Source organism: Peromyscus maniculatus, chromosome X (assembly GCF_049852395.1).
Source record: "Peromyscus maniculatus bairdii isolate BWxNUB_F1_BW_parent chromosome X, HU_Pman_BW_mat_3.1, whole genome shotgun sequence".
Taxonomy (NCBI): Eukaryota; Metazoa; Chordata; class Mammalia; order Rodentia; family Cricetidae; genus Peromyscus; species Peromyscus maniculatus.
The window spans coordinates 89,651,952-89,679,836 of NC_134875.1; the positions used below are offsets into that span (position 1 = coordinate 89,651,952).

General features: G+C 44.1%; 1 protein-coding gene and 1 pseudogene across 2 annotated transcripts; one reads left to right on the plus strand and one right to left on the minus strand.

Annotated features, from left to right (window-relative positions):
- Positions 1–191, minus strand: part of LOC102913089 (eukaryotic translation initiation factor 4B pseudogene) — a 36,979-nt pseudogene extending 36,788 nt beyond the window's left edge.
- Positions 140–27,737, plus strand: Las1l (LAS1 like ribosome biogenesis factor). 2 transcript variants are annotated; one of them, XM_006981184.4, is made up of 14 exons: positions 140–471; positions 1,256–1,381; positions 2,712–2,781; positions 5,077–5,158; positions 6,209–6,490; positions 6,819–6,865; positions 7,712–7,821; positions 10,809–10,894; positions 11,221–11,271; positions 11,579–11,785; positions 12,092–12,239; positions 17,474–18,051; positions 25,886–26,036; positions 27,400–27,737. In XM_006981184.4, the coding sequence occupies exons 1-14, from the start codon at positions 281–283 to the stop codon at positions 27,533–27,535; spliced, it is 2,265 nt and encodes a 754-aa protein (XP_006981246.1). In that variant the 5' UTR covers positions 140–280; the 3' UTR covers positions 27,536–27,737. The 2 variants fall into 2 exon arrangements, with proteins under 2 accessions (XP_006981246.1, XP_006981247.1); XM_006981185.4 differs by lacking the exon at positions 11,221–11,271 and having other exon boundaries at positions 153–471.
- Positions 27,738–27,885: the final 148 nt, after the last annotated feature.

Below are 27,885 nucleotides of genomic sequence, written 5' to 3' on the forward strand. Positions count from 1 at the left end.
ACTTGTGGTTCTGGTAAGGATGCTTTATGAGAAGAACACTTCCGGCGGCTAATGAGGGCGTAATTCTGCACGTGGGCCCTGTGTCCCACGTTCCAATTGGCTAACCTCACGCTAAGAGGCGGGCTTGCGTCGGGGTCGCGCTTTCCGATTGGCTGGTGAGGTGGCCGCCGTTTGAAGCGAGGGCCGCACATTAACGAGAAGGTTGTGGAGGCGGGCGACACACTGCGTTTTTCATTTCTGGTGGGAATCCAGGACTAGACCTGGTCTTGGTCCCCAGGGGATGGACCGCGTGTGGCGTGCGTGGGAGGGGCAGTCCTTCAAAGAGGACCAGGCTGAGCCGCCGTGTCCTGAGAGTATCGTGGTCTCCTGGCTCAGCAGGGCTGAGTGGGATCAAGTGACGGTTTATCTGTTCTGTGATGATCAGAAATTGCAGCAGTACGCGCTGAACCGTATTACAGTGTGGAGGAGCAGGTAAGGCGGCGGCGGGGTCAGCCCTCTTGCCTGGGTGCTGGTGCTGCCTCACTCCTTCCTTGGCTGAGTTCCCCAACAGTCATATTTTCGATAGCCTTCCCCGAAATTGCCTTAAGGTTGCCTCTCTCCCAAGTGCCTGGGGGTGAAGTTGCAGCCAAGCTCGTGTACTCATCCGGAGGATAAAAAATAGGATGTATAGCCTAATAATGTTTTTGTATCTGTGAGGTTTAAGCTTTACTTGCCAAGTAGAGGGGACCTGAGCCAGAGCTAAAAGAGTAGGTTTACATGTGGCTTTCTGATTCCAGTTAGAGATTGGACTGTGACTCTTTAGGTTAGACGCGGGATTGAGGTAGCTGCTCAGTTCCTTTTAAGTGGGGGAGTGTATCGAGATTTGGGGTTTCTCTAGGTGAATAGTTTGAGGGGGAGAGAATGGACTGTGTCCACACAGATGTTGATGAATGTAGCAGTTAAGATGTACGGTGTATCCCAGCCAGCTTCTCACTTCTTTTATTTCTGTTGGATCTCAGGGATTTTATAAATAAAAACATTAATAAGAAGTAAGTTGGTATGTGCCTGTTGCATGGTGATTTGATTTGAGGCAAGAATGAGTGGCATTAGAATTATCTCAGGGACTTTACCTTTTACCCTGCCTTTCCCACGGTGTTTTATATCTCCATACGCTTTTTAATATGTAATGGGAGTGTAGTGTAACAACTAAGATTCTGTGGTAGAGGGTGGAACAATGTAAGGACTTTTATGATGGTGCTGGACTCTGGCCCTTTAGGTTAGGCAACGAACTGCCCCTGGCAGTGGCTTCTACTGCTGACCTGGTACGATGTAAGCTCATGGATGTAACTGGTGGCTTGGGCACTGATGAACTTAGACTGCTCTATGGCATGGCATTGGTCAGGTAAGACCTGAATGGGGTAAGAGTTGGGGGGTGGCTTTGGGAACTGGAGGTGGGTAAACATGGCTACAAAAAGCTTGGCTTCAGGTGCTACCTGAAACAAGAAGCCGTGGGTGGGTCTTTGTGTGCGAATCAACCTGTGATTGTTTATCTTGGCCATGACTGTGCTTGTCCACACAATCCTTTCCTCCGTTCCAGAAAGCCTTCTCTCTTCTGTGTTTCCCTCCCTTCTGGAATATATGTAGGTCTGTGAATGGACATGAAATTCAGAACATGTGGGGTATTTAGATCCAATCCAGCTTTGACAATCTGATTTTTCCCCCTTCCCTATTAACCTGTCTTGGTAAAAATTTTTATTTATTTATTTATTTTTGGTTTTTTGAGACAGGGTTTCTCTGTGTAGTTTTGGTGCCTGTCCTGGATCTCGCTCTGTAGACCAGGCTGGTCTTGAACTCACAGAGATCCACCTGGCTCTGCCTCCTGAGTGCTGGGATTAAAAAGCGAGCACCACCACCGCCCGGCCCTATTAACTTCTCACCAAGAACTTTGGTTTTGTTATGTGGCCCCTATGGGTCTGCAGCTCACTTTGTAATTGAGGTGGGCTTCCTACACCATGGAGATCCTCTTGCCTTTGCCTCCCTAGTTGCCATTGTTCCCAGCTCAGAAAGACATTTCGGAGTGGTTCATTGCTGTAATTTATTGTGAATTGTCCAACCATCTTATCATACCCACCACCACCACCACCACCACACATACAGATGGGGGTGGAGTGGGCTCCTTGAACTACCTTTTTCCCTTTTCTCTCCCCCTCTGAAAGCTGAGCGGTTGCTGAAATGTGGAAGAAAAGACATAGGCTGGGAGTTTTTGACTTAACTGAATCATAGTGGTTCTGACAATTTCATACACATTGGGGGAGGGTTACCCCTGAGCTTTTTCATGTTTCAAAGCTTTATACAGTTCTATTCTCTGTCTTGATGTCTTCCCCTTTGCCCTCTATTTCTGTCATTTATCTGTTCTCACCCTATCATTTGATGTAGTCATTTGTTTTGACATCTATAGCATATTGTGTTCTACCATAATAAGTCATGATTATTCCAGACTAAATTTGTCAAGGCCAGAGCAGTGTCTTATTTATCTGTATTGTTGCAGTACATAGCACATTCCTCAGTAAATGTTGGGTGGGTAGAAATGTCCCTGCTCTGGCTGACACCAATCATAAGAACAGGACAGTCAGTAAAAAGATTGTAGAAATGTAAGATGCCAGTAACTTCACAAGGAATTTTGACTAAAACAGTGTTTTTGTACTCTGCCACTTATTTCTCTCCCAACCCAGGTTTGTGAATCTTATCTCGGAGAGGAAGACCAAATGTTCTAACCTTCCCCTCAAGTACCTGGCTCAGGAGGTATGTGTGATAAAATGGCATTACACAGTCTCTTTTTCTAGGAGGGCTTCTTAAATGGGTCATGGAGTAACATATGCAAACAGATTCATCTCCTCACTACCAGGTAGACCAAGTAGGAGCTTCAGACCCTTAGCTTTCAAGTTTTGTGTTGTTGTTAACACTCGACAACACTCATGCATGTGTCGTTTACTTTGTTTATTATTTGTCTCTCTCTGCTCTCCTTTCCTGTTCCCCCTCTTCTCTCAAATAATCCTTCTGTTTGCTTGCATGTCACACGCCATTAGCCTCACATGTTCTTGTCCCTGTCAGTAGATCCTTTCTCCCTTCCCAACAGTCTGCTTTCCGTATTCATGCCCTAAGCACATATACACACATACATCATTTTAAATCTAGATTCTGCATATGAGAAAATTGATGAACTAGTTGACTTTCTGAGTCTGGCTTAGTTTCTTTGTTTCGCATGCGGATCTCCAATTCCATCTATTTTCCTGAAGATATCATACTTTCACTTTTCCTTACAGCCGAATAAAAGTTTATTCTGGCCGGGCGGTGGTGGCGCACACCTCTAATCCCAGCACTCAGGAGGCAGAGGCAGGCGGATCTCTATGAGTTCGAGGCCAGCCTGGTCTACAGAGCGAGATCCAGGAAAGGTGCAAAGCTACACAGAGAAACCCTGTCTCGAAAAACCAAAAAAAAAAAAAAAGTTCGTTCTGTATATGTCCCATGTTGTCTTCATGTCTGTGTTGATAGACATATGGGCTCATTATATATTGCAGCTATTGTGAATCACGGTAGCAGTAAATGTGAAAGTGTTAAGTATTTCTGTGGTATGTGCCCAGGACTGGTATAGGTGATAATTTTAATATGATAATTTTTAATTCATTTTTTTGATATGATAATTTTAATTTTAGTTTTTTAGGGACCTCCATATTGATTCTATAGTGGCCAGTTTACACTCCTGCCAGCAGTGAATATGGGTACTCTTTTTTTCCCACATGCTTACCAGCATTTATTCTTGCCTGTTTTCCTAATGATAGCCATTCTGACTGGGTTGAGATCAAATCTTAAAAAAGTTTAGTTATTTTTCCTTAATAGCTAAGGCTGTTAAACAGTATTTCAAATATTTATTGACCATGCACATTTTTTTTTCTTTTCTTTTCTTTTTTTTTTTTTTTTTTTTTTTTTGGTTTTTCGAGACAGGGTTTCTCTGTGTAGCTTTGCACCTTTCTTGGAGCTCACTTGGTAGCCCAGGCTGGCCTCGAACTTAGAGATCCGCCTGACTCTGCCTCCCGAATGCTGGGATTAAAGGCGTGCGCCGCCGCCGCCGCCGCCGCCGCCGCCGCCGCCGCCGCCGCCGCCGCCGCCGCCGCCGCCACCACCACGACCACCACCACCTGGCTGACCATGCACATTTCTTTGAGAACTGTATATTTGTACATTTATTAATTGGATAATGTTTTATCGTTTAATTTGGGGGATTCTTTATAGATACTAATGCCTATATGATATATACTCGGTAAATATTTTCTCCCATTTTCTAAGCTGTGCTCTCTTGGTTCAGTTATTTTCTTTCATGAGCAGAAACTTTTAAGTGTCACGGAATCCCATTTGTTGAATTTTAGGATTATTTCTTGTGCTGTTGGAGTCCTTACCAGAAAGGTTTTGACTTGACGATTGAATGTCCAGCTTTAAAGAAGTAGATTGCTCCCGTGTTTCTTATAACTTGCATTTCGATGGGCTTGGCAAGCTCTGCTTGTTTGGAATGGCTCAGTGAAAGTGAGGAGGAGCCTGACTATACCACTGGGTAGGGACACAAAAGAGAGTAGTAGTCAAAATACCTGTCCTCCAGGAGCTGGCAGTCTAAGGAAAGACAGCTCAGCCAGGCAGCAAGAAAATGCCAGGTATTTCTGGCTTGAGTGAGTTGTGTAGGGGCGGTGAGGGTGGGTGTGTTCTCAACCGTGACAAAACTTCCGGAGCTCTTGTGGGAGGCAAGGAAGGATAAAGGCACCTGAGAAGAAGGAAAGGGTAAAGGGAGGCTGAGAAGGTAATTACTAATGCCCATTCACAGGAATCTCTTGGAGGAGAATGGGTGGAGGTAGTTAGTTGCCTTTTCTTATTTTAACACTACTTCCAATGAGCAGTAATATTTATATATATTCCTGCATTTTAATCTTGATTATCAGTAAGACTGGAATCTTCACTGGGGGTGGATCATCAGGGTGATTCATCCCTGAGTTTCTGCAAGCTTTATTATTTTCTCATTTCTAACTAAACTCATCCTCCACCCCTAATCAGGTGAACATTCCAGATTGGGTTGTTGAACTTCGCCACAAGCTGACCCACAAGAAAATGCCCCATATAAATGACTGCCGCAGAGGTGAGTGTCAGCGAGTGTGGTACCTATCATAGTTAAGCTCATGGGCCTGGGCTAGGTTGCATTTGGGGAAAGGGGACAGAGAGGAGGGTTATATCTAGTATCAGGACCAGAACTTGGGTGAAATATATTGTAGACTCATTTTGGCTACAGTGTAAGGGGCCTTCACAAGCTTAGTGATCACTGTATGTAGTATTTTCATATGGGAAAATCCATGTATGAAAGTATGAAAAATGAAACCAGGATTGGAATTACCTTGTTTCAGGTTTCAATATGGCTTGGCAGTGTATTGTTCTGGTCCTTTTTTAAATTTTAGAGTTATTTTATTTATGTACATGAGTGTGTGTTTGCTGTTTGTCTGTGGGTACCTGTGGAGGCCAGGAGAGGTTGCTGGGACCTTGAAACTAGGGTTACAGCCACCTGCTCTGGCTGGGCACTAGGATCTGAACCTGGGTTCTCTGCAGGTACAGCAATTGCTCTTAGCTGATGAGCCGTCTCTGTAGCCGCAGTGTTCTGGTCCTTTTTGATATTTTAATTGTAGGGTATTTTTTCCTCTTAAATTTTGCTGTGTAGGTAGTTTAGTAGTCTGAAGGGGTGTAAACCATAGTATCATGAACTCAGGCATTCTTTTTATATTCATTCCATCTTGATTAAAAATCCCTAATGTTGTTTCTTCCCTTGTAATCAGGAAACTGAGATCTAGAAAAGGAAAGTGACTTGGCTAAGGCCATGTAAGTAGCCGATGTAGCTAGGTTTCAGTTCTCCCATTTACCACCCCTTGCTTTATTTGGCACCCACATCTAAGGCCAGTATTAGTCTCTCCCCCGCCCCCAGGAAAGATACTAGTGAGCAGGAGAATGCAAAGAACAGGCTAAAGCAAGAGAGGCTCTATGTGGATATTTGAGATTGGAGCCCTGGAGTCATGTCTCTAATTCCTTAGACTTTGCCATGTATGCATACAGAATGAGAGTAGAGGCCCAGAGAGCTGGGGACCTGCTAGGTACTTACCCATAGTTGGTTCTATGGCATAGCCCCCACCCCCACCTCTTCTAGGTTGCAACTTTGTCCTGAGTTGGCTCCAGAAGACATACTGGAGCCGTCAACTGGAGGATACCCTGAAAGAGACCTGGGAGTTGGAAGAGGACCAGATAGAGACAGAAGAACAACAAGAAGAGGAAGATGAGATTATTGTTGATGTAGTGGAAGAGCAGCCAGAGCCTCAGGATGATGACAGAGATGAGGAGGAGTTGGCTGTCGAGGATGATGCAAACAATGAGGACAACATGGAGGCAGCTTCTCACCCAGAACCATCTCCAAGACATAAGGAGTTGTATGGTAGGTGTTCATGTGGGCAGAAGGGCCTGTGTGCCTAAACACTCGAGCTTGGCATCAATACTCCTTATTTCCCTGATAGAACATTTTCTGTGGGCTGTAGTGAGTCCCCGCATAGAAAATTACTGTACAAACTGTCTTACTGGCATAGTTTCCATGGTGTAATGGTTATTGCATTTGCCCTGTCATTTTTTTGAGTTATGTGAAGTAAGTGGGGAAGGAATTTTAGTTCTCCATTAACAGCTCAAGACATTAGGTACAAGAGGCTCAGATTCTCAGAGGGAGTGGGAGACTGGGCTTCCTTCCCTACTTTCTTCCATTCTGTTTTCAGAAAAAGCACGGGAACTGCTGGTATCATATGAAGAGGAGCAGTTTAAGGTAAGTGGCCTTGATGTGGAATGCTGTCGTCACCTGCCTCAGCCATTTCTTCCCTCTTGCCAGCTACCTGAGAGAGATATCTTGAGAAAGAATTTGAAAGTTGCAAAGCATGAGGGAACTTCTCAGAGAATTTGGAAGAAAATTGGCAAAGCGTGAAGGTATTTCATGGAGCGGGTGGGAACTAGGAAGGAGACCAGCAGAGTCTAATCAGATGATCCTGTGAGCTGATGGAAGGGAAAAGTTTGATGGACTATCTGCTCTGCTGTTGAGAACTGGAAATGTGCTGCAGTATAGAGCCCGGTGATTCTCAAGATGACCAGCAGGTGGGGCTTACGAGCTTCCCTAGAGCAGAGGAGACTTAGGTGCACTTTTTATAGCAAGGTTCAGAAGCCAATTTATTTATTCTCCCTTTTCCACAGACAGATTGAAAGCTTGGATGAGGGAAGGTACAGAGTCAGGGTTATAGCTACAGTTCATAATAGAACTAGGATAAGAACCCGAGTCTCAACAATTCTCTTGCTCCCATAATTTGTTTCTTCCATTTCTTCCTTACCCTTTGGCCCCCAAATCTCTGCTCATCTCAAACCATATCCTCCCACTTGACACCTGTATTAGAATATCTGATGAGTGGGAACCACAGAGGATTTGGAGGGGTGAGACTGGGAGAAGGAGAAAATGTAGTCATTTGTAGTTGCTGGGCCAATAAAGGAGCTGTGGGTCTATCTTGCATGCTTTGTACTGTTCCTGAAGGGCAGTGCCCAGGTATTATGAGAAGGGATCCTGGAGGAATTTGGGGTGGGTTGCTTGGCCGAGTCACACTTCTGATGGACTTTTTTTTGCTGTCAGGTGCTGGAGAAATATAGGCATTTACCTCAGGCTGTTAAGGTGTGGAATAACCTTTCCCCACGTGTACAGTGTATCCTGGAAGAACTCAAGGGCATTTCATGGGAGAACAGGTTTGTAACGTGGTAATTCTGGGTTACCTGCCCTCTGGGTACAGGATAAAAGCCTCATTAAAATTGGTTTCCAAGCCATACCTGGTGATATAGACCTGTGATTTGAGCTACTTGGGAGGTTGAGGTAGGCAGGTTGCAAATTCATAGCCCGCGCTACAGAATGAGTTCAGAGCCAGGCTGGGCAGCTTAGTGTCTCAAAATAATAGTTGAGGGGGGGAAAAAGTGTCTGGGGATATAGGTCAGTGGTATCATGCTTGCCTAGTATGCACAATGACCTGAATTCAGTTCTTAGTAGCAGAAAGAAAGCAGGTGTCATATTTTAGCTAGCTGATCTCTGTTGTAGGAAGTCCTAGAGGCAATCCTCCTCCCCTGTATCATGACTGTGTCTTTGGTATGGTCTGCTTCCAGCTGTGCCATCTACCAGGTTGCCTGCTGTGAGTTACTAGAACAGCCAGAGTTAGGAATGCCTAGAGTCATGCCTTCCCTTGTAGCAGTCTTGGCAAATTGAAAAAGGCTTTGAAGCCTGGTGGTGGTGACGCAAGCCTTTAATCCCAGCACTCAGGAGGCAGAGGCAAGTGGATCTCTGTGAGTTTGAGGCCAGTATGGTCTATAGAGTTAGTTCCAGGGCAGGCCCTAAAGCTACACAGAGAAATGTAGTGGGTAGCCATTCCAGCTTTGACCTAGAAGCTCCAACCTCCATTGAGGCTTTGGTAACAGTCATGCCTACAAGGCGGGGCTGAGAGAGGACACTGAAGACCGAGGTTCCAGATGCGCTACCTCTCTTAGTTCCTGCACCCTGGACACTGGAGGTAGACCGAGCAGAGTTCTCCAGACTGTGCCACGCCTTTCCCAGACTCTGTAAACTATCCATTCACTTGTAAGTTACCCCACAAAATAAACCTCCCTTTTAACTCGTGGAGTGGCCTTAATAATTTCACCAATAGAGAAACCCTGTCTCAAAAAACCAAAAAGAAGGAAAAAGGAAAAAGGCTTTGAATCTAACACCTCACTACCTAGTCTTGGGATACTGCTAGTCTGTTCTTTCAAACAGCTCTTGGAAGATGTCAGTATCTCTTAGGTAGCCATGCCTAGGTATGCCTAGGCAGACAAAGGAAAGGCCTTCTCAGGATGGCTGCTAGAGGCTGTTCCTTCCTCTCTCAGTATGGCTGTGTGTCGCTCTGCCCGCAAACAATGCTCAATTCAACCAGAGTAGGCGAAAATGTTGCTCTCTGGTATTCTGTATATATTCAGTTTGAAAGAGCTTTGGAGGACTCACTGCCAACAACCTATGGAGGAAAGAAAGCTGCGAGTGTGGTGTGGTTCAGTGGTAGAGCAGTTGCTTAGTATTCACAAACCTCGGGTTTGATTTACAGTGTCAAAACAGAAGAAAGAAAAGACAAAACCCAAAACTATAGAGGTAATGCTGTCCCTCCAGGGAAGGAAAGCTAAAAGCTATCTAAAGTGCAGAGTTGAAAAAAAATCTATACTAGATCTGATGTGGGTGAGTTTGGATGGAAGCTTGTCATGTAAGCTGGGATTACTCTTGTTATCTTGTCTTTATTCCCAGAAGATTAGTTCCAAAAACGATGGTACTGTTACGGGCTTTTTGGTTGTCTGTTTTGTTTTTTGAGACAGGGTCTCCCTATATAGCTCTGGTGGGCCTCAAACTCACTGTGTAGACCAGGCTGTCTTGGAACTCGAAGAGAGATTTACTTGCCTGTGCTTTCTGAGTGCTCAGATTAAATGTGTGCACCCCACCATGCTTCCAAAGGCATTTTTATTAGAATTTGCCCATGCTAGACTTCCTGGCTCTACCCTTCAGCAAAAGTCAGAGGAACAGCTTCCCCAACAGCTGGGAAGAGCTACCCCTGTGCCCTACATAGTAGTAGTTAGTATCTGCCTTTTTGTGCTGAGCAGACAGCTGGTAGGCTGCTTTAAGTTCTAGGCTACTTATCTGAGGAGATGAGGGATGGGTGTTGGAAGGACAATTATTTTCTCAAACTTGGTCTGATGGATAGAAGGAACTGACTATGTTGTCAGCCCTCTAGATACTAGGACATTGTGAAAGCTTATTGACTCCTAGACCTAGTCAGCTAGGAGAGGCTCTTAGCAAGCCAGTAGCTGTAGAGAATTCACTGTTGCTGGTTTTAATTTGAGCTAGATGAAGCTGAGAAATCTCTCCTATTGCTGATGTTTTCAGCCCCTCTAACTTTGATCTGGGTTCTCAGTACAAAGTCCTGAGTCATATATGAACTAGCAATTGAGTACCTAACATTTCAACTTCTAGGATCTAAAAGAAGGTAGCTAGTAAGAAAGGAATGTGTAGAGGACAAATGGGCAGGAGAAACAAAATATTGTAGGAACTGAGGTCTGACCCAGGCATTAATTTCTTCTGTCAGCCTAAGACTTTTTTTCTGTGATTTGAGTTACTCAGTCACCACTGCTCTCATTTATGGGCCTTACATCACCGTGTGCTTGGTACATGACTGTTCAAAGCCCACTGATTCCAGACTCTGGCTCAGTCCCTCCCCCAGGAGCCGGAAGCCTGATAGCTATTGTCACCTGCTTAGTCTCTCCCCCTGGTACTCTGGCCATTTGAACCAGAGACATTAGCTGTTTGGGAAGTGTTGCAGGAACAGGTGAGTCTTCTGTCGGTTTGCATTCTAGTGTGTGTGTTTTGTTTGTTTTTTGTCTTTCTTTTTGGTGCTGGGAATCAGGCCCTGGCCCTTATGCACACCAGGTTAAGTCTTGTACCATTGGCTATGGCTTTTGTACCGTTAAGTCATTTCAACTTTAAATAACCAGTAAAACAATGCAGCATGTTTGGAAAGGTCACCTTTATTTTCCTTTGAGACTGAGTTTTGCTATGTTACACAGGGTGGTTCTGAACTTAATGATGCTTTTGCTTCGGCCCCCGTGCCTCCTGAATAGCTGGGATTGTAGGCATGTGCAACCATGCCTATCTGAACTACTGTCATTTGCTTTAGGAATGCTGTGCTGGATGCTTTTCTAGATGACGGCTTCCTCGTTCCCACTTTCGAGCAGTTGGCAGCTTTGCAGATAGAGTATGAAGGTAGGATCCTGGGTGTTCACTGCAGTCTTAGGGTTCTGTGTTTCTTGTGTGGGAACTCCAGAAGTAGGCTGGAGTGTGGGGTGGGGTGGGCTGAAACGTCAGCCCTTTTGGCTGAACACAGTAGGCAGTCCTGCTGATGTGTAGTAGTGGGACTTTCCTTAGATGGCCTTGAATTGGTTAAGGTGGGTTGGGATGGGTAGGGTGGGGGTTTCTTAACACTGTTGTTGTGCCTTGTTAAATATGATTTAGCCACTAGCTAGAGAGCTAGAACAGCAGCATTGGAAGGGCCTTGAGAGGTCATCTAGTCCAACATCCTCATGTTACAGATGGTCAGACTGAGGTCCAGAAAGGGGAAGTTACTGAACCAAAATCACACAGTGAGTTATTGACAAAGCTGAAGTCAGAAACAGAGCTCTTTTTCTTTTATACTTGGTTTTGTATCAGTTGTTGTTTCCCAGATACTAACTGCTTTCTCTTTCCCTGCTCTTCTGCTTTCCCTCCCTCTTGTTCTGCAATGGCAATTCTTGTTGTTGGGATGTGGGTGTGTCTGCTCTTTCTCTTTGGTGTGCATATTTTCTTCTCTCCCCCGCCCCCTCTTGCTGGCTTGCTTTGGTGCTCTCTCATTCTCTTGCTCTTGATCCCATTGCCCTTCCCGTCCGTCAACGGGTATCCCTCACAAACCAGAAAACATCGACTTGAATGACGTCTTGGTGCCAAAGCCATTCTCTCAGTTCTGGCAGCCCTTGCTCAGGGGCCTCCACTCCCAGACCTTCACACAGGCCCTGCTGGAGAGGATGTTCGCTGAGTTGTCTACCTTGGGGAACCGTGGGATCCGGCCTACCTACATCCTTAGATGGACCGTTGAGCTGATCGTGGCCAACACCAAGACTGGTGAGGAAAACTAGCCCTCATCCCAGGGCATCACAAGCAGTGGTGTGAAGTACCACCATGTGGGCAACTCCCTTGTTAAAGGTTTAAAGTTGTCCAGCAGAGTCCTGTAGGGAGAAGTGGACAACTCACTCTCTTCCTTTGTCTTCTCAGAGCCACGTAGACTGGGCACTCTGGATGCTTTGAGTAGTTGGAAAATACAGGGTGGAGATTTGGGGGGGATGAGAGATTGAGCCTAATTTTTGTGGTCACAGACTGGGTGGAGGACTCACATGGCTTTTTATCTTAAGCCTCTTTGTTTTCTTTCAGGACGGAATGCTCGGAGGTTTTCTGCAAGCCAGTGGGAAGCAAGAAAGAGCTGGAGGCTGTTCAACTGTTCTAGTGCCCTTGAGTGGCCCCAGGTGGTTGAGTCCTGCTTGAGCTCACCTTGCTGGGCCAGCCCCCAACTCCTTCAGCTGTAAGTCTTAATTCCATCCGGTAATAGGGGATAGCCCTGGGAAGCCTCGGGGCCTCACAGCATTTAGACTGGCTGAATTGGAAGGCTCTATCTTGGTATCCCATTCCCTCCAGTAACAGATGGGAGAACGGAGTCTGGAAAGGGGAGGGGTAGGGCGCTGCTGCCTATGGTCATTCAGTTTAAGACTTGGCCTAACTGAGTCTGTGTGAGAATGCTTAGCATAGTGGCCTGGCCAGAGTAAGTGCACACTAAATGGGAGTTGGTGTTTGTTATTGAACCCGGGTCTCCTGGCTCCAAGCCCAGTGCTATCTCCTCTATTTGCTTCCCAAAGTGTACCGTGGATAGTTACTCCACAATCCCCCGGGCCTTCTCAGCAGAAGGAAGGTTTAACCTGACATCCTATTATATTTGTGTTTCTGGACGTGCTTGTCATGGTAATCATATCTCTTTTGAGTCCCCTTAACTCAGTTCTCTCTAGGTTGTGTGGTCAATTGGAGTGTTGTTTTGATTCCTGTAAAGATCCATGGTTGTGTTCCTTTCCCTCTTTCCTGTCAGTCCCTGGCCCTAAGCTACTTCCCTCATTCTCCTGGAAGCCTTTAGGACCTGATTCTCTTCCTGCTTTCTGGAGCAGTATTGTTTCATTTGAGTGGCCCATTTGACCTTGCAGTTTCTCAACTCCAGAGATCTGCACTCTCCACCGTATGCAGCAGCACAGTTCCATTATTCAGAGCTTTGCTCTGAAAGCTAACATCCCAGTATCCTACTTGGTGACCGCCATGTCTTGTCCTTTTGTTTTTCACCCTCCTGTCCCTTGACACTGCTTGTGACCCGTGTCCCAGCCTCCATCCCTTTAGTTCTTTCCTTCCTCTTGCTTCCTCAGTCTTGTCTGTAGTTAGTCATGTCCCTCACCCTTAGCACCTTCTGTTCTAGTGATCCTCCAGCATTGTCTTACTTGCCGACTCTAAAGCTGGGATTGATTTCCCTGCTCTGTTTCTTCCATTCCTCAGCCTGGGTAGCCAGCCGCGTTCTCCCTGAGAAAAGCACATAGCCCTGCTCATTGCTGCCACTGGAGAGTTACAATTTTTCGTCGCATTCTAGGCTTCAGTTCTGTGTCCGAGCATTTGTTTACTGACCACTTTGCCTCCAGGCCTGGAGACTGTTCTAAACACATACCATTGACCTCAAGTCCCTCCATTTCACCCTAGCTTCCTCCAGTACATGAAGACATGTACCAGGTCTCCCTCAACCTGAAGTTAAATCCTCTTGAGCTGATCTGTCTCTGCAGTCAACGCCACTAATCTTCAGTTTGAGGTGGCCTCGCACTGCATCAAAACCTGTTCTTTTGTCTGTGCTCTGGAGTCAATTCTACCAGCATTGATGGGGCCCCACCCCAGTTTCTCTTTTGTTTAGCTGGTTCTTCCCCTTTATGAATGTGTCTGAGTTTTTTTCCCATCTTAAAAGAGTAATAACATCAGCCACATCTGCTTTGACCATGCATATTTTTGTTTGCTTATTACCAGCTTGGCACTTTTTCTTTTCCTATCTCCAAAAAGTGGTTCTCACTCGTCTTGATTTTATCACTCCTCTTTTCCTCCTTAACCTGCTGCAGTTTTGGTGGTACTCAGTTCCAAAACCGCCTTGACCTAATTATCCAAACCAGGTCTCCTCGTTAATTTCTATATCTGCTACATTAATGCTGGATACCACACCCTCCTAGAAATGCCAGGGCTTATTTCTGGACCATATAAACTTCTCAGCCTACATCTCCTGAGTCTCCCGAGTCTAGTCCTTTTCTTTTGCAATTCAGATTCCTCTGCTCAACTGCATGTTCAACATCTGCCTTTGGATGGGCAGGCCAATGGCAGAGGTATCTTCCCTTACTGTTACAGATCTCACTTGGTGCTAGAACAGTCTATCCTTTGTTGACTCCTAAATATTTTCCAAATTTGAGATTTATGTTACCATTGCCCCCCCCCCCCCCCCGTGTCTCCTTCCCTCTCCTAGACTAAGCTTTGCAAGGGCAAGAGCTCTGCATCAGCTATATGTACTCCAACATATCACCACAAATCCAGGCACCAAACAGGCCTTAGTAAATGCCATTGAACTGAATGAAATAGCCTGTACTATCACCTTACCAACAGTGCTTGTGTTGGTAGGATATGACCAAATGTCTGAGGAATGAGTGAAGTAGGAGACTGGATGCCAAGACTGTTAGTTTCCTGATTCATCTATTTGATCCAAAAGTGTTTCTTAAACCCTTAGTGGCATCTGGGCTACAGTCCTATTAATAAACTAAAAATGTGGCCTTACAGACAAATTCAACCAAGGCAGGAACTTCAGGAGATGGGACTAAGCTGTAGAGCCACGTTATCAGATATGTGAACTCTGGACTAGAAGTGACAGGATTAAGAAATGGGGAAGCAGGCCGGGCGGTGGTGGCGCACGCCTTTAATCCCAGCACTCGGGAGGCAGAGCCAGGCAGATCTCTGTGAGTTCGAGGCCAGCCTGGTCTACACAGTGAGTTCCAGGATAGGCTCCAAAGCTACACAGAGAAACCCTGTCTCAAAAAACCAAAAAAAAAAAAAAAAAGAAAAGAAAAGAAATGGGGAAGCAAATTAGCAGTTTCTGGAGGAGTTAGGCTAGAACATCAAAGGAGAAACATTTGCACATTTCAAGAAGAGAAAAATCAAGGAAGTTTAAAAAGTGCAGAAGGAGCCGGGCGGTGGTGGCGCACGCCTTTAATCCCAGCACTCGGGAGGCAGAGCCAGGAGGATCTCTGTGAGTTCGAGGCCAGCCTGGTCTCCAAAGCGAGTTCCAGGAAAGGCGCAAAGCTACACAGAGAAACCCTGTCTCGAAAAACCAAAAAAAAAAAAAACAAAAACAAAAAGTGCAGAAGGAATGTAGGATGTGTATGTACTTGGGGGAGGGAGTGAAAAGAGCAGAATGGAGAGGTTTGATTAGATGGCCTTCAAGGTACTTCCCAATCCTAAGTGCCTGCAGAGTGGAAGCTGCTGGTCTTGGAGAAGTCTGGACCACAGATTCTCCCAACCCAAGCATATCTGAGGGATGTGACACATGCCAGCAGTAATAGCAGCTCACTTGGGTACGATTCCTTTCTCAGAATCAGTGTATTTACATCAAATCACTCATAATACAGAGTGAGAAATAGAGAGGTTGTGCCTAGGCACGCTGCAGTTAGGACCAAAAGTCCCTGTAGCCTGTCCTTAGGTCTGAGGTTTTCCATAATGTTCCACATAGATTGAAATATGGCAGAAAACCTGCTACTACTATGTGATTAGAGAACTCTTTTTTTTTTCAGAGAAAATATAAAAGTTACCACTGATAATTAAGTATCAGGCATCATATTTCTTTTTTCAATAGGCTATTTCCTTTAATTTGACACAACAATCTTGGGAGGTGGAAGTATAATACATTTTGACAGATAAGGTATCTAGGGACTGAGGATTGAAGTACCTTAAAATCACAGTGGTTTGTTGATAATGGATGAGAATCGAGGCCTGAGTTCTATGGGTCTAAACACCAGCCCAAACCCATGACCTCAGTCCCAGGCTGGGACAGGCATACTCCGGGAGGAGGCACATTTTATGATTCCTATCAGCACAGCACCTAATGGGCAGGCTGGAAGTGGGGACAGCAGACGATGGGTAATAAGCAGCAGTGACAAGGCATCTTGCCAGCATCCAGTGCCTGGGGATATTTATTATTAATCACACTAATGGACGGCAGGGAGAGGGTAGGGTTGCTTCCTGGCTTCTCCTCACATAAAAAGTTGTAAGCATTTCAGGAGCTTCCCCCAGCCAGGCGATCAATTCAATTTGAACCAGTGTCCTCTTGGAATATGAAGTGGGTCCTGCCCACAGGGACTCCCAGTCTAGTCAGTAGATCCCAGTTCTGTCCCCAAAGAGCAGTGGGCAGCCATATGTGACCAGTCTGCATGCGCTGCATGTGCTCCCTCCGGCAAACATGCACAGTTCGCACTCTACACTTCTAGAAGGATCTGCTCCATCCTGCTGTGTGTACCACCATGCTGGCTACCTCTTAGGGGCCAGGCTCTGTGAGGTGTGCTCACCCTCATCCTCCCCAGCAGCTCTGTATCTGTTAGTGGGTTTGTTGTTAGCGTCGTCTGTTATGTGCAGAGTATCATCTTGGTGAATTCTCCTTTGTTGGACCCTTCCCGTTGGTCACCAAGCCATGCTCTTTGTGTGTCTGTCCTTTACAGCTTCCTCCCACACCGTGTCTACCAAGAGTACCTCAGGTCCTCCCTAACCAACTCTTTTGAATTGTGAAAACAGGTGCCCCCTGGTGTTCCTGCCTCTGGGCTGCCCTGCCCTGGCCATCCTCCATGTGGTTACCATGGTGATCTTCAGGCATGGCGACTTTGACCTGTCCTGAGAGTTGGCAGGTGGCCTGCCCCATGGATGCACACACTTCCCTCCCCAGCCTTCTCTTCTTCCCACAGCTCCCCAGCACAGGCCATGCCCTCTAGCCAGGCCGCTCTGGCCACAGGCAGTGTGCACCCTCTTGTCCCTGGGCACCTGAGCCTCACCTACGGGAAGCCCTCCCAGTCTCTGCTCCCTCCTTGTGCTTTCTGCTTCCCCTGAGCTCCTGTAGCCAATTCATGGTGCTCCTCAGGCCTCCCTTCCACATTCTCTTTGTCCCGTCAACTGCTGCTGTTTTCTTTCTTTCCCTCCATTCCAGGCTGGGCTGTAGCTGTTCCCATAAGGAATCACACATTGTGTTCCATGCAGAAGAAGCCCAGCACACTCTTCCCACCATATATCCTTGACCCTCAGGACAGATTCCTCAGTTAGACCCAAAGGAGAGAATGTTCTCCCATTCTGATTTCCAGCCCCGTATGCCCATTTGGGCTAGTTTGTACATTTATGAAGTGTTTCAGTGCGGACTAGTAGCTGTCACTCATTGCCTGTCACTGTGCCAGACACTCTGCCAGGCATTCTAAGTGAGCGTTATTTCCTCCTCCCAAGAACCCTAGAAATTAGGTTCCGTTATTGTCTTCATTTAATGAGAATAGAAGTAAAGCTGTAGCAGAGAGCTGAACTAGCATACATGGTTCTGTTTTTGCATTCTCTCTGTTGTGCTGCCTTTCAAAGGCAGGTGTGGAAGTTCAGAGAAGAAGTTGAAACCCCAGTGTTGGGCTGTGGAGTGACTTGAGACCTTGACCTTTTTCCTACTCCATCCCTCCATTTGCTTAGAGTCTTCAAAGCCATGGGACAGGTCTTGCCAGATGGGGAGCAGGAGAAGCTGCTGCATGTCTGTTCCATTTATACTCAGAATGGAGAGAATGGTGCGGCAAAGACAAGCACAGGTTCCTCTTCCGCTGGGAAAAGTCCATACACATTGGATACCTTACATCAGGACCTAAAGCCATCTGGTGCCAACTGTGAGTCTGAAGAAAATATTCAGCAGAAGGAGCAAGGCAGCCTTAAGGATGCCAAGCAAGGGGAAGGCGAGGAGAAGGAGGAGGAGGAGGAGGAGCAGGAGGAGAATGAGGAGGAGCAGGAGGAGAATGAGGAAGAGGAACGAAAGGTTTTTCAAGATCAGATGGAGGAAGATGTAGAGGAAAGTGATGACTTGGCAGTGGAAGAAGAGGAAGTGGATGACGAAGATGATGATGATGACGACGACGACGATGATGATGAAGATGATGATGAAGATAGAATGGAGTTGGGGGCTTTCTCTCTCATGAAGGAGTCCTACGTTTTTGAGAATACTAGGACCATTTCCCGGAAAAGAGAAGCTTTGCAGGGTTCAGCATGGCAAGTAAGCTCTGGTAAGTAGCCCTTAAACGCACTTACTTTCTTTTTTCATTGACTCCCTCCATTCTTGGTTGGCCCCTCCTCTGCTTTCAGTCTCCCTCTTCCTCTCCCCCCACCTCTCTTAAGGTTGAGTGTCACAGTGTCACCTCAGACTTGAGATCCTGTGGCCTTAGCCTTCTGAGTGCATGCCCCACTATCCCCAGCTTTAACTCTTTTTGAGATGGAGGTCTCCCTATGTTGCCTACACTACTGTTGTTCTTTTGGGTTCAAGTGACCCTTATTCAGCCTCCTGAGTAGGTAGTTATAGTTTCATACCACTGTGTTCTGCTGGCTGACTGTGGAGGCTTTCTTTCACCCTAGAGAATAGATGAGAAAGGAACAAGATGTAGATAGTATATGACAAGCCGTAGGCAACTGGGTACATGAATAGCAAATGGCTTCTCTCTTAGACTGGAGTATATAAGCATCAGGGACCACTGTCAGACTGATCACAGTTTCATATAAGTAGCTATAAGTACCTGTGTGTGATCCCTGGGCAGTAAGAGCGAAAGAATATGATAGGCCAGGGCCATATATGCATTAGGGCACATGCTTTCATGTATACTGAGTGCTTTCTGTGTACACATGGAGGCTGACTGGTGGTAACTGGTTTTTGCTGTGTGTATTGGAACCGGAGATAAGATCAAAAGAAAATAGAATGGTTCAGATTTAGGTGTTCATCCAAGTCTATGAGATTGAAGCCCAGAGGGGACGCAGGGTAAGCTTGGTGATGGAGAGTGAGGTGCTTGAATCTGCTTCTCTGGGGGTAGTCTTTTGAATGACTTCATTTAGTTTAAGGAGGAGGAGCCTTAAGGAAGGCAGACATGGAACAACTAGAACAGTCAATATGGGGTGGTACATATCTGCATGCACAAGGACCAAAGCATGGAGAAGGGAAGGAAAACAGCCTAGTAAGGAGTACGATAGACTCAAGACTGTCATTGAAGGAGCTCATGGGGGGAGCTGTAGCCTTTGCCCTATCAGGACAGGTGTGAAAGAGTTGTGGTATAAAAACTCTACAGTGGGAGAGCCAGAGGTGAGTGAGCTGTGTGTGTGTGTGTGTGTGTGTGTGTGTGTGTGTGTGTGTGTGTGTGTCCGTCCGTGTCCACATCTGATAGGTAAATCATGACATAGTAACAGAAAAGTATCTTAGGGCAAGGAAGGTTGAAGTTGGGGGTCTTTGTAAATAGCAAAAGGGAGAGGAACTGGCACAGGAACATCTGTGGGGTGGGGTGGGGTGGGGTTAGATGTGGGTGTGAGAGAAAAGTAGGGGCAGTGAAGAGAATCTCAAATAGACTGTAGTGTTGTATATGTTTTCTGAAGAGAAAGCAGAATCAGCTAAGAACCATGAGATCCAGAAGGGAATATGGAGGGGGTTCTGACTAGGCAGTGAGAGCCATTTAGAATTGGCTCTGTGCTGTCACTGAGGGGACATATACAAGGATGTCAGACTAAAGAGATATGGGCAATAATATACATAGGTTTGGGAATGTTGGTGATGGGAATGGTCAACTCAGTGCTAGATAGAACCTGTGGGGGTGACCCTTGTGTGTGAAGATATCTGTATTATTGGCTGATAAAGATCATTAAGACAGATAAAAGTTCTTATAAGGATTACGGAGATGTGCAGATAGAGGGGTAGCTCTTTTCTTTTTATATGTACAATTCTGAGGATCAAACCCAGGAAATACTCAGACTAGGCAAGTGCTCTTCTTTTTTTAAATTGACATATAATTGTGTATATTTATGAGATACAGTATGATAATTTGATACATAAGGAACAACCCTCCTTGAGTGACTTCTATGGTTTTTGCATAACAAATTGATCCCAAGCTAAAATGTCATTCATCCAGAGGCATAGTGACAGGGAGAATTAGGTTTCATCCCAAAGTGAAGCATCTTCATGTATGTATGTTTTGGGGAAGTTGTGGATTATGAATTAGGAAAAGTCATGCTGTTAAGTCCTTCCCTTCCCACCTTGCTCACATCCTCCCTCTCCTTTCTTTCCCTGTGTGTGTGTGTGTGTGTGTGTGTGTGTGTGTGTGTGTGTGTGTGTGTGTGTGTGTATGTGCGTGCCTGTCTGTCTGTCTGTCTGTGTATGTGTGTGTATGTCTGCCGGTCTGTCTCTGTGTGTATGTGTGTGAAGAAATAGGGACATAGAGATTTCTGGGGTTTGTACCTATTTAGAGTTGTGGGAAGCATCAAGTGGAGTAGGAGACAGTCATTAAGTGGGATGTATATGCTTCTGCACTTATCCTTGGGAGGTAGAAAATGTGATCTTTCTGTGCATCGGTGGGAGTGATAACCATGTACAGAGCATGGGGAGCGTGTAACTTCTGAAATAGTATCTACCCTTAAGGGTGTGTATTTTTGGGCAAGGCCACTAAGAAAGGCTATGGCATTCAAACACATCATGGAGGGTATAGCTGTATAAACAATTTTGATCACTCAGATAATCCTCAATACTGGTGGGTATGGAGAGGATATGCTGTGAGAATTCCGGGATTTCCACTAATTAATGCATTGATACAGCCACATCTAAAGATGTCTTTGTTTTTGTAGTGATCTCCCTGAGAAGAATGTGAGAAGGAACAAAAATATCTATAGCTATGTGTATGTGTATAATGTAAACACATGCGGGTAAGAATTAGAAAGTGCTAAGGTGATGGAGTGCTAAGATGTACAGAGGGGTATTCTTGAGAAGTGGTAATAGTGAGGACAGAACCTAAGGATATGTAGAAAGCCTAAGCTGAATTGGTTAAGAGAGTTGGGTAGGTAGATCGGGGTGGGGGGGGTGAGGGGAGGTGGGGGGCTGGGGAGGGGGTGGGGTGTGTGTGAGCCTGTGTACCAGTAGGAAAACCAGCTCATCAGCCAACTTTTTTTTTTCTGGAAATATTTTTAATATTTTTAAATTAATCTTTTAAGTTTTCATGAAAGTGTACATTGTATATTAAATGTATTTGCCATCATACCTCCCTATCCTCATTTTGTATTCCTCTTTCATTAGTTCACCTCATTTCCCTAGACAGCTAACATGTGTACATTAATGTCAGACATATAGTACATGATTTCACGCATCTATATAAGATTTAGAAACCACAATTGAGAGAAAGCCTGATATTTGTCTTTCTGAGATTGGCTTACTTAATATGGTTTTCTGCAGTTGCATCCATTTTCTTTCAAACGTGGCTTAGTTCTTTACATGTGGGAGCCTGTTTTCAAGTTACTTACGGCTTTACCCAGCAGGTCTGCATCGAGAGGATGATTGGACCACAGGCCTGAGTGCAGGTGTCTGAGATGGTCTGCACTTGGCTGTGCTGGGGGGAGGTCTTTTGTTCCACCCCTTGACATTTCTATAAATACCCTGGGGCAGAGACATTCAGGGCTCATTGGAATAGGTTCCAGGCCCTCTTGAGGCTATCCTTTATTTCCTATCTGATTATCTCTACAATCTAAATCCTTCTATCTGATATTTCCTGCTGTTCACACTCAAGAAAACTGGGGAACTGTGGGGTTGGTGGGTAAACGTGTCCCACAGAATGGCACCTGAACAGGGACTAAAAAAAAGAAGAAATGGACTAAAGACAAATGAACAGGGACTAAAGACAAAGTGATAGGAACTAAAAACAAAGGAAAATAATAGTTATTACAGAGTTTTTGGAGAAAGTGCATTGTCAGATCATGCCAGTGGGGAAAAAAAGGGACATGTCCAGTGTTGTAATGGAGAATATATATACATGTATTTATATATATTTATATATATATATACATACATATATATACATATACATACACACACACACACACACACACACACACACACACACACACATATATATATATATATATATATATATATATATATATATATATATATATATATGGCAGGGGGTTTTAATCCAGAAGAGAAAAGGAAAAAAATGAACTGGAAGGCTGTCTGATGCTGCAGTGCAAAAATCTTTTCTATCAAAATTTCTATCTTCTATCTCTTAATTTCTATCTGTGAAAAATAAGTATAAGGTATAGTGTAGGAAAAAGTTAGAAGTGTAAGATTGTGTAGAAAAAAATTAAGATAAGTAAGGCAACTAGACAGAAAACTCTCCTGTTTTCTAACTTTGGGAGCTATGAACACAAACTGGAAAAAAAATCTTTCTTTGAGCTTTATGGGTAGTAAAAAAAAGCTCTTCTTTGAGCTTATTGGGCAGAAAAAAGTTTCCTATGGAAGCTTTTGGTCTGGGGACAGCTGAAATGCTAAGTCCAAGCGGCAGGAGAAAGTGATTTCTCCCTGAGGCAAAAATGTGGGTGTAAGAAGACAAAAAGTTTAAAGTTCAGAAGTTTTGGGGAAAGTTAGTCTTTCTCTTTCTTGGGGGAAAATATTTCTGTTAAACTAAAAGCTTTTCTTGGAAAATCTCTCTAAAAAGCCTTAATCTTTCTCCCTCAAACTAAAAGCTCCCAATGTCCTGTAATTGAAAACTTAAAGTGCTTGGTTCAAATCTCCCCTTGCAAAAGCAAAAACTTCAAAAGCAAGTCAGGTAAAAGAACCAGAAGTTGACTTTCAGACCTGAAAAGAACTATGGGAAATGAAGTGCATAAGCTAGCTCATAACAGCAAAGTGATATAAGAGAAATGCATTCTGGGAAAGGTAGTTTTTCTGCTAAAGATGTCGAAATTGCCCTGAAAGACTTTGTCAGCTCAAATATGTTCATAGTAAACTTAAAATACAGCTTTTAAAAGGTAAGAAGGAGGAAAATCATCTAAGAGTTTGTTGAATGTCAGTTCCAATGAAAAATTGAAAGGATACAGGACTCGGAGATCCTCCGTTTTTGTTTTTGTTTTTTTGCGACTTTGTGGAAAATATTTTCCCTAATAGCTGTGCAAGAATTTTTGCTAGGAGCTTTACAGTAGTTCAATGGGAAGTTCATTCTCATCCTGAAGTGGTGAATTTGGGTAAAGGGACAGCCTCTAACTGGAAACTGTTTGTCAACAAGCCACTTTAAAATTCTTAAAACAAGGGAAAGCAGTTTATGCACTGAACGTTGTTTTAGACAAGAAGAAACATATGGGAAATTTAAAAAAGTTCTTTACCTCTTAAACAAAATGCAGAATGATTCCTTTGCAAATCTAATAAGGAGACAAATAGGCATTCAAAAAGAAATGACTACTTTATAGATGGAAACAAACTTCAGAAAATCTGTCTTAAAAAATAGTTGCTTCATACCTGAAAAGTTTCTTATAAGAAATCAATGCTAAATATCACAGCTGCTAACATCAGGGGTTAAAGCTAATGAAGTGAAAATACTAGATCCTGAAAACACTTTCTTATAAGAAGTAAAGATGCTAGTTGTAATGTAAGTTTGAATAAGAATATAGAATGAATATAAGAAGTAAATAAGAAATATATTTGCTAAAGTAGTTCTATAGTTACATTAAGGAGTATAAATAAGTAGATATTAATATGTTATATGTGAGTTTGTGAAAAAGTGTAAATGTTAAGTGTGAGTCTATGCTTAATGTATATGGTGAAGAAACCTGAGACACAGAAGACAGTGTCCCAGTAGACTGCAAAGCGGGCAGTCTGAGCAGTTTTCAAAAGCTCCAGAAGCCGCTAAGAGCCTAAGAATGGTGGACACCAGAACCAGCACAACCAGGTATCTGCAGCTGAGATCCGTGGAAAATCAACGCAACACAGAAAAACCTGAGCTAACAGCAAAAACGGTGCAGTTTAAAATATTACTATAACTAAAAAGGTCTCTGACTTGAGAATGAAAGTTGCAGAGACGCTTGTTTGAACTAAAGTTGTTAACTGCAAAAAAGTGTTGGTTGCAAAATGTCTTTTCATATTTGGAAGTTGAAGTCTGATACCAGAATTTACTTTTTTTGAACTTAAAGGAGATAAAAATACAAAAAGGTCTTTGTTATAGATTTCTTCATATTTGGAAGGCTGGTACCAGAATTTATTATTTGAATTTGGGGACATAAGAAATGAACAGTAGTGATTTCATTGCAATGGGACAATTTTTAATTTACTTGTGATGACTTAGGAGCTGTTTTCTGGAATTATTTGTGTTAAAAATGGAACTGTTTTATGGAACTGTTTATGTAAAAATGGAATTACTTATGGAACTGGTTTTTTGTTACAAATGGAACTGTTTAAATGGAAAAGTTTAGGTTTTCTAACTAGGCTTGAGATTTTGTTTAAAAAAATTATAAAGAAAAGGGAGAAGTAATATTCCTTAGTCTATTTAATTTAAAAAAATTTTTTCTTGTTATTTGAGTGGATTAATGTTATGTTTTGTTAGTAAGAAATGCAAATGTGTACACCAAGAGATTCCTTTAAAGTGTAAAGAGTTTTATTAAGAAACTGCTTTTGGATGTTTTGCTAAAGTTTTCAAAGAATTAATGGTTAGATTGAGAATATTGCTTTTCAATATTGGTTTGTAGGAATTTAAGTTTATGTTTTTCTAACTAGGTTCGAGGTTTTGTTTAAAAAAGTTTATAAAGAAAAGGAAGAATTATGACTGAATTAAGGTTGAATATATGTTTGCAGAAATTATGTTAACCAACTGATATTAATGCACTCTGGTTTTGTGAAGTTAAAGGAAATATTTAAGTTTGATGTGAATACATCAGAAGATTTTCCTATGTTCTGTTAGCAAGAAAATCCAAATGGTTCTATTAAGACTTAAAATTGTAAGACTGAGAAAATTGTTAACTATATATAGCACCATTTATGTTAATTCAAATGGTTCTGTTAAGAGTTTGCTTTGAGATATAAGATTGAGAAAATTATAACTATGTATAGCAATATTTATGTTAACCTGTTAATGGTAATGATGAAGCTAAGGGATTCTTTAGGTTTGCAATTGCATTAAGAGTTTTTGGTGTAGAATGGGCTTGGTGCCCTTAAAGACTGCTGTAGTCACCTTGGACCTAATCCAAAAAAGAAATGCCATCTTTATCATCCTCTGCTTCCATACTGGGAGGTGTAACAGGTATGGAGATTGCTGTGAGCTCTTAATAATGAGCTATTTTTTAATATATTAGGAAAGGGGGACCTGTGGGAGCCCATTTTCAGGTTCCTTGTGGCTTTACCCAGCAGGTCTACATAGAGAGGATGATTGGACCACAGACCTGAGTGCAGGTAGCCGAGATGGTCTGCACTTGGCTGTGCTGCGGGGAGGTCTTTTGCTTCACCCTTTGGCGTTTCTATAAATACCCTAGGGTAGAGACAGTCGGGGCTCATTGGAATAGGTTCCAGGCCCTCTCGAGGCTATCCTTTATTTTCTATCTGATTATCTCCACAATCCAAATCCTTCTATCTGATATTTCCTGCTGCTGGCACTCAAGAAAACTCTGGGAAACTGTGGGGTTGGTGGGTAAACACCCTGCATTTAGAGCTGAAAAACTTGATTTTATATATCACCTTTTCTATTCACTCCTCTGTTCTTGAACGCCCAGGTTGGTTCCATGATTTAGCTACTATGAATAATGCTGTAATACGCACTGATGTGCAGATATCTCTGTGATATGTTGATGTTTGAAGTCCTTTAGGTAAATAAGGTTTCTCTGGGTTTTTATTGTTATTTTTTTTTTGTTTTTGCTTTGAGAAATCCTTATCCTGACTTCCACAGTGGGACTAGTTTAGATTCCTGTCAGCAGTGTATGAGAGTTCCCTTTCCATATCCTTACCAGCATTTATTGTTACTTTTTTTTTTTTTAATGACTGCCATTCTGACTAGGAAAGATGGAATCTGAGTATAGTTTTGACTTTTCACAAGCTCATACTTGCCACCTCTCTTTGTTCTACAGAAGACGTACGATGGGGTACATTCCCTATAGGCCGAATGCCAGGTCAGACTGACGACCCAACAGAGCTTATGTTGGATAATTACGACACCATGTATCTTTTGGACCAACCTGTTGTGGAGCACCGGTTCGAACCCTCCAAGTCCAGGAGTAGGTGAGTAGCTATGGCAGTGGGATTTCTCAGCCCTTTGACTGCCACCTGATGGATGGAGAGGAAACAGAGTAGGGCGGATGAGTCAGTGGCCGCGCCCTTGTTAGTATTCCTTTACCCTAGTACAGGGACCCAGTGAAGTGGGCACACAGATGATTTAGCACCCCTTCCAGGCTGAGTCCAGTTTTGAGGCTAGTGTCTTTGTGTATGCATCTGTCTGGGGCCATTGGAATTGAGAGTTCATTCCTCTTCTGCTTGCTTCTTCCCCAGGAGATGACTTGGACTCCCCTGCATTCTGGGCATTCTGGGAGAGGTCTCTAGAACCCAAGTGCCCCAGATGCAGATGAATAGAGGAGGTAGCTGGGGAAGCCAATTGCAAGTGGGATTCCATTGTAAGAGGCCCCTTCTCCCACTAACCTGGCCCTAGGAAGGCTTGGCCCAGTGAGTGCCAGGGTATAAAGAGGGAAGTGTGGGCTGGTGGAGCTGTTGACTTGGCCCAGCTTTATAGCCCTCTTCTATTAATAGTTTGTTCATGAAATGCCCACCCTTACTTCTTTGCTCAGCTTTACCCTTGACTTGGCTATGTGACTTTGAGCAGATCCTTTCTTACTCAACTCTGGACCTCAGTTTCCTTGTCTGTAAAGTTGTGCGTGATGGCAAGGGATGGGGCTAGATTATCTCTAAGGTTTGTTTTTTTTTTCAAACTGTAGATCTGCCTGAGTGAAGGCTGATGCTTAGCTCTCAGCTAGATGGCACCTCACCTAGCCAGAAGGACCTTTGATCTACAGGAAGCGGGAACTCCAGTGTTTTTTGAGCTAGGTTAGGGAGACAGAGGGTAGTTGTGTACCTCAAGCAGTCTTAAAATATAGGGTGGAGTTGGATCACATTAATTCTATATCTCAAGCCTCATTGAGCCCCTTAATAACTAGCTGTTAGATGTGGGAGGGATCCAGCCCAGTGTCCTTTGGGTCCTCACTCAGCTCTAGGACCTTGGAAAGAGGCCCTACTGAGGCAGCCACTCTGTTATCTTCCTGGGGCTGAGGTGGGACCTCCATCCCTTAATCTTAAGCAGTATAGCTCTACATGGATTTAACCTATTTTCCGTACTGCAGTTTTACTTAATGCTTCATTTCAAAAGTTCTACGCTTCCATTTCTTCCTTGTGGGGACCGGCAATGGACAGGGACAAGAGCAGAGCCAACCCTGGTTCTCACCTGAAATCATTTGTCAGAATAGCTACTATTTTTCTTTATAAAGACAAGCAGGAGGTTGGCCCTTCCCACGGGCACACACAAGTCAAGTCCCCTTGGCTCCTCCAGAGTTTAGAGCTGCCCCTTTTCCTGACTGACTGCCCATTTTCTCTGCAGCACTCTGAGCCTCGGTTGTTATGGAGGCAGTAACAACTCTAGCAGCAGCAGCAGCAGCAGCAGCGGCAACTTGGAGGGCCTTGTCTGGAACCAGGGGCAACTGCATGGGCTCAAAGCTGGCCTGCAGCTCTTCTGATGGCTGTCCTGATGCAAAGTGTCCTTGCGGCCCTGCTCTAGTCACAGCTCAGTCCAGAGTCCATCCATGATACAGACTGTACAACCTGGGTGACAGTTCAGATCAGCTACGTCAATTCAGCTTTCCACCACAATGGAAATTTGAATCCCCCCCCCAGATTTTCTGTTTTGTTTTGAAAAATAATAAACAGATGTTTATCTGGTGTTTGTGAGATGAGGGATGTGTCTTCTAAGGTAGACCAGTGTAATTCTCCCTTTACTTTGTGGCAGTTCTATAAATGGTGAGATGGTAACAAGGCTTTTGAGTAGAAGTTGGAGCCTGGGGCCTGTTAAGTACACCAATTGTGATTG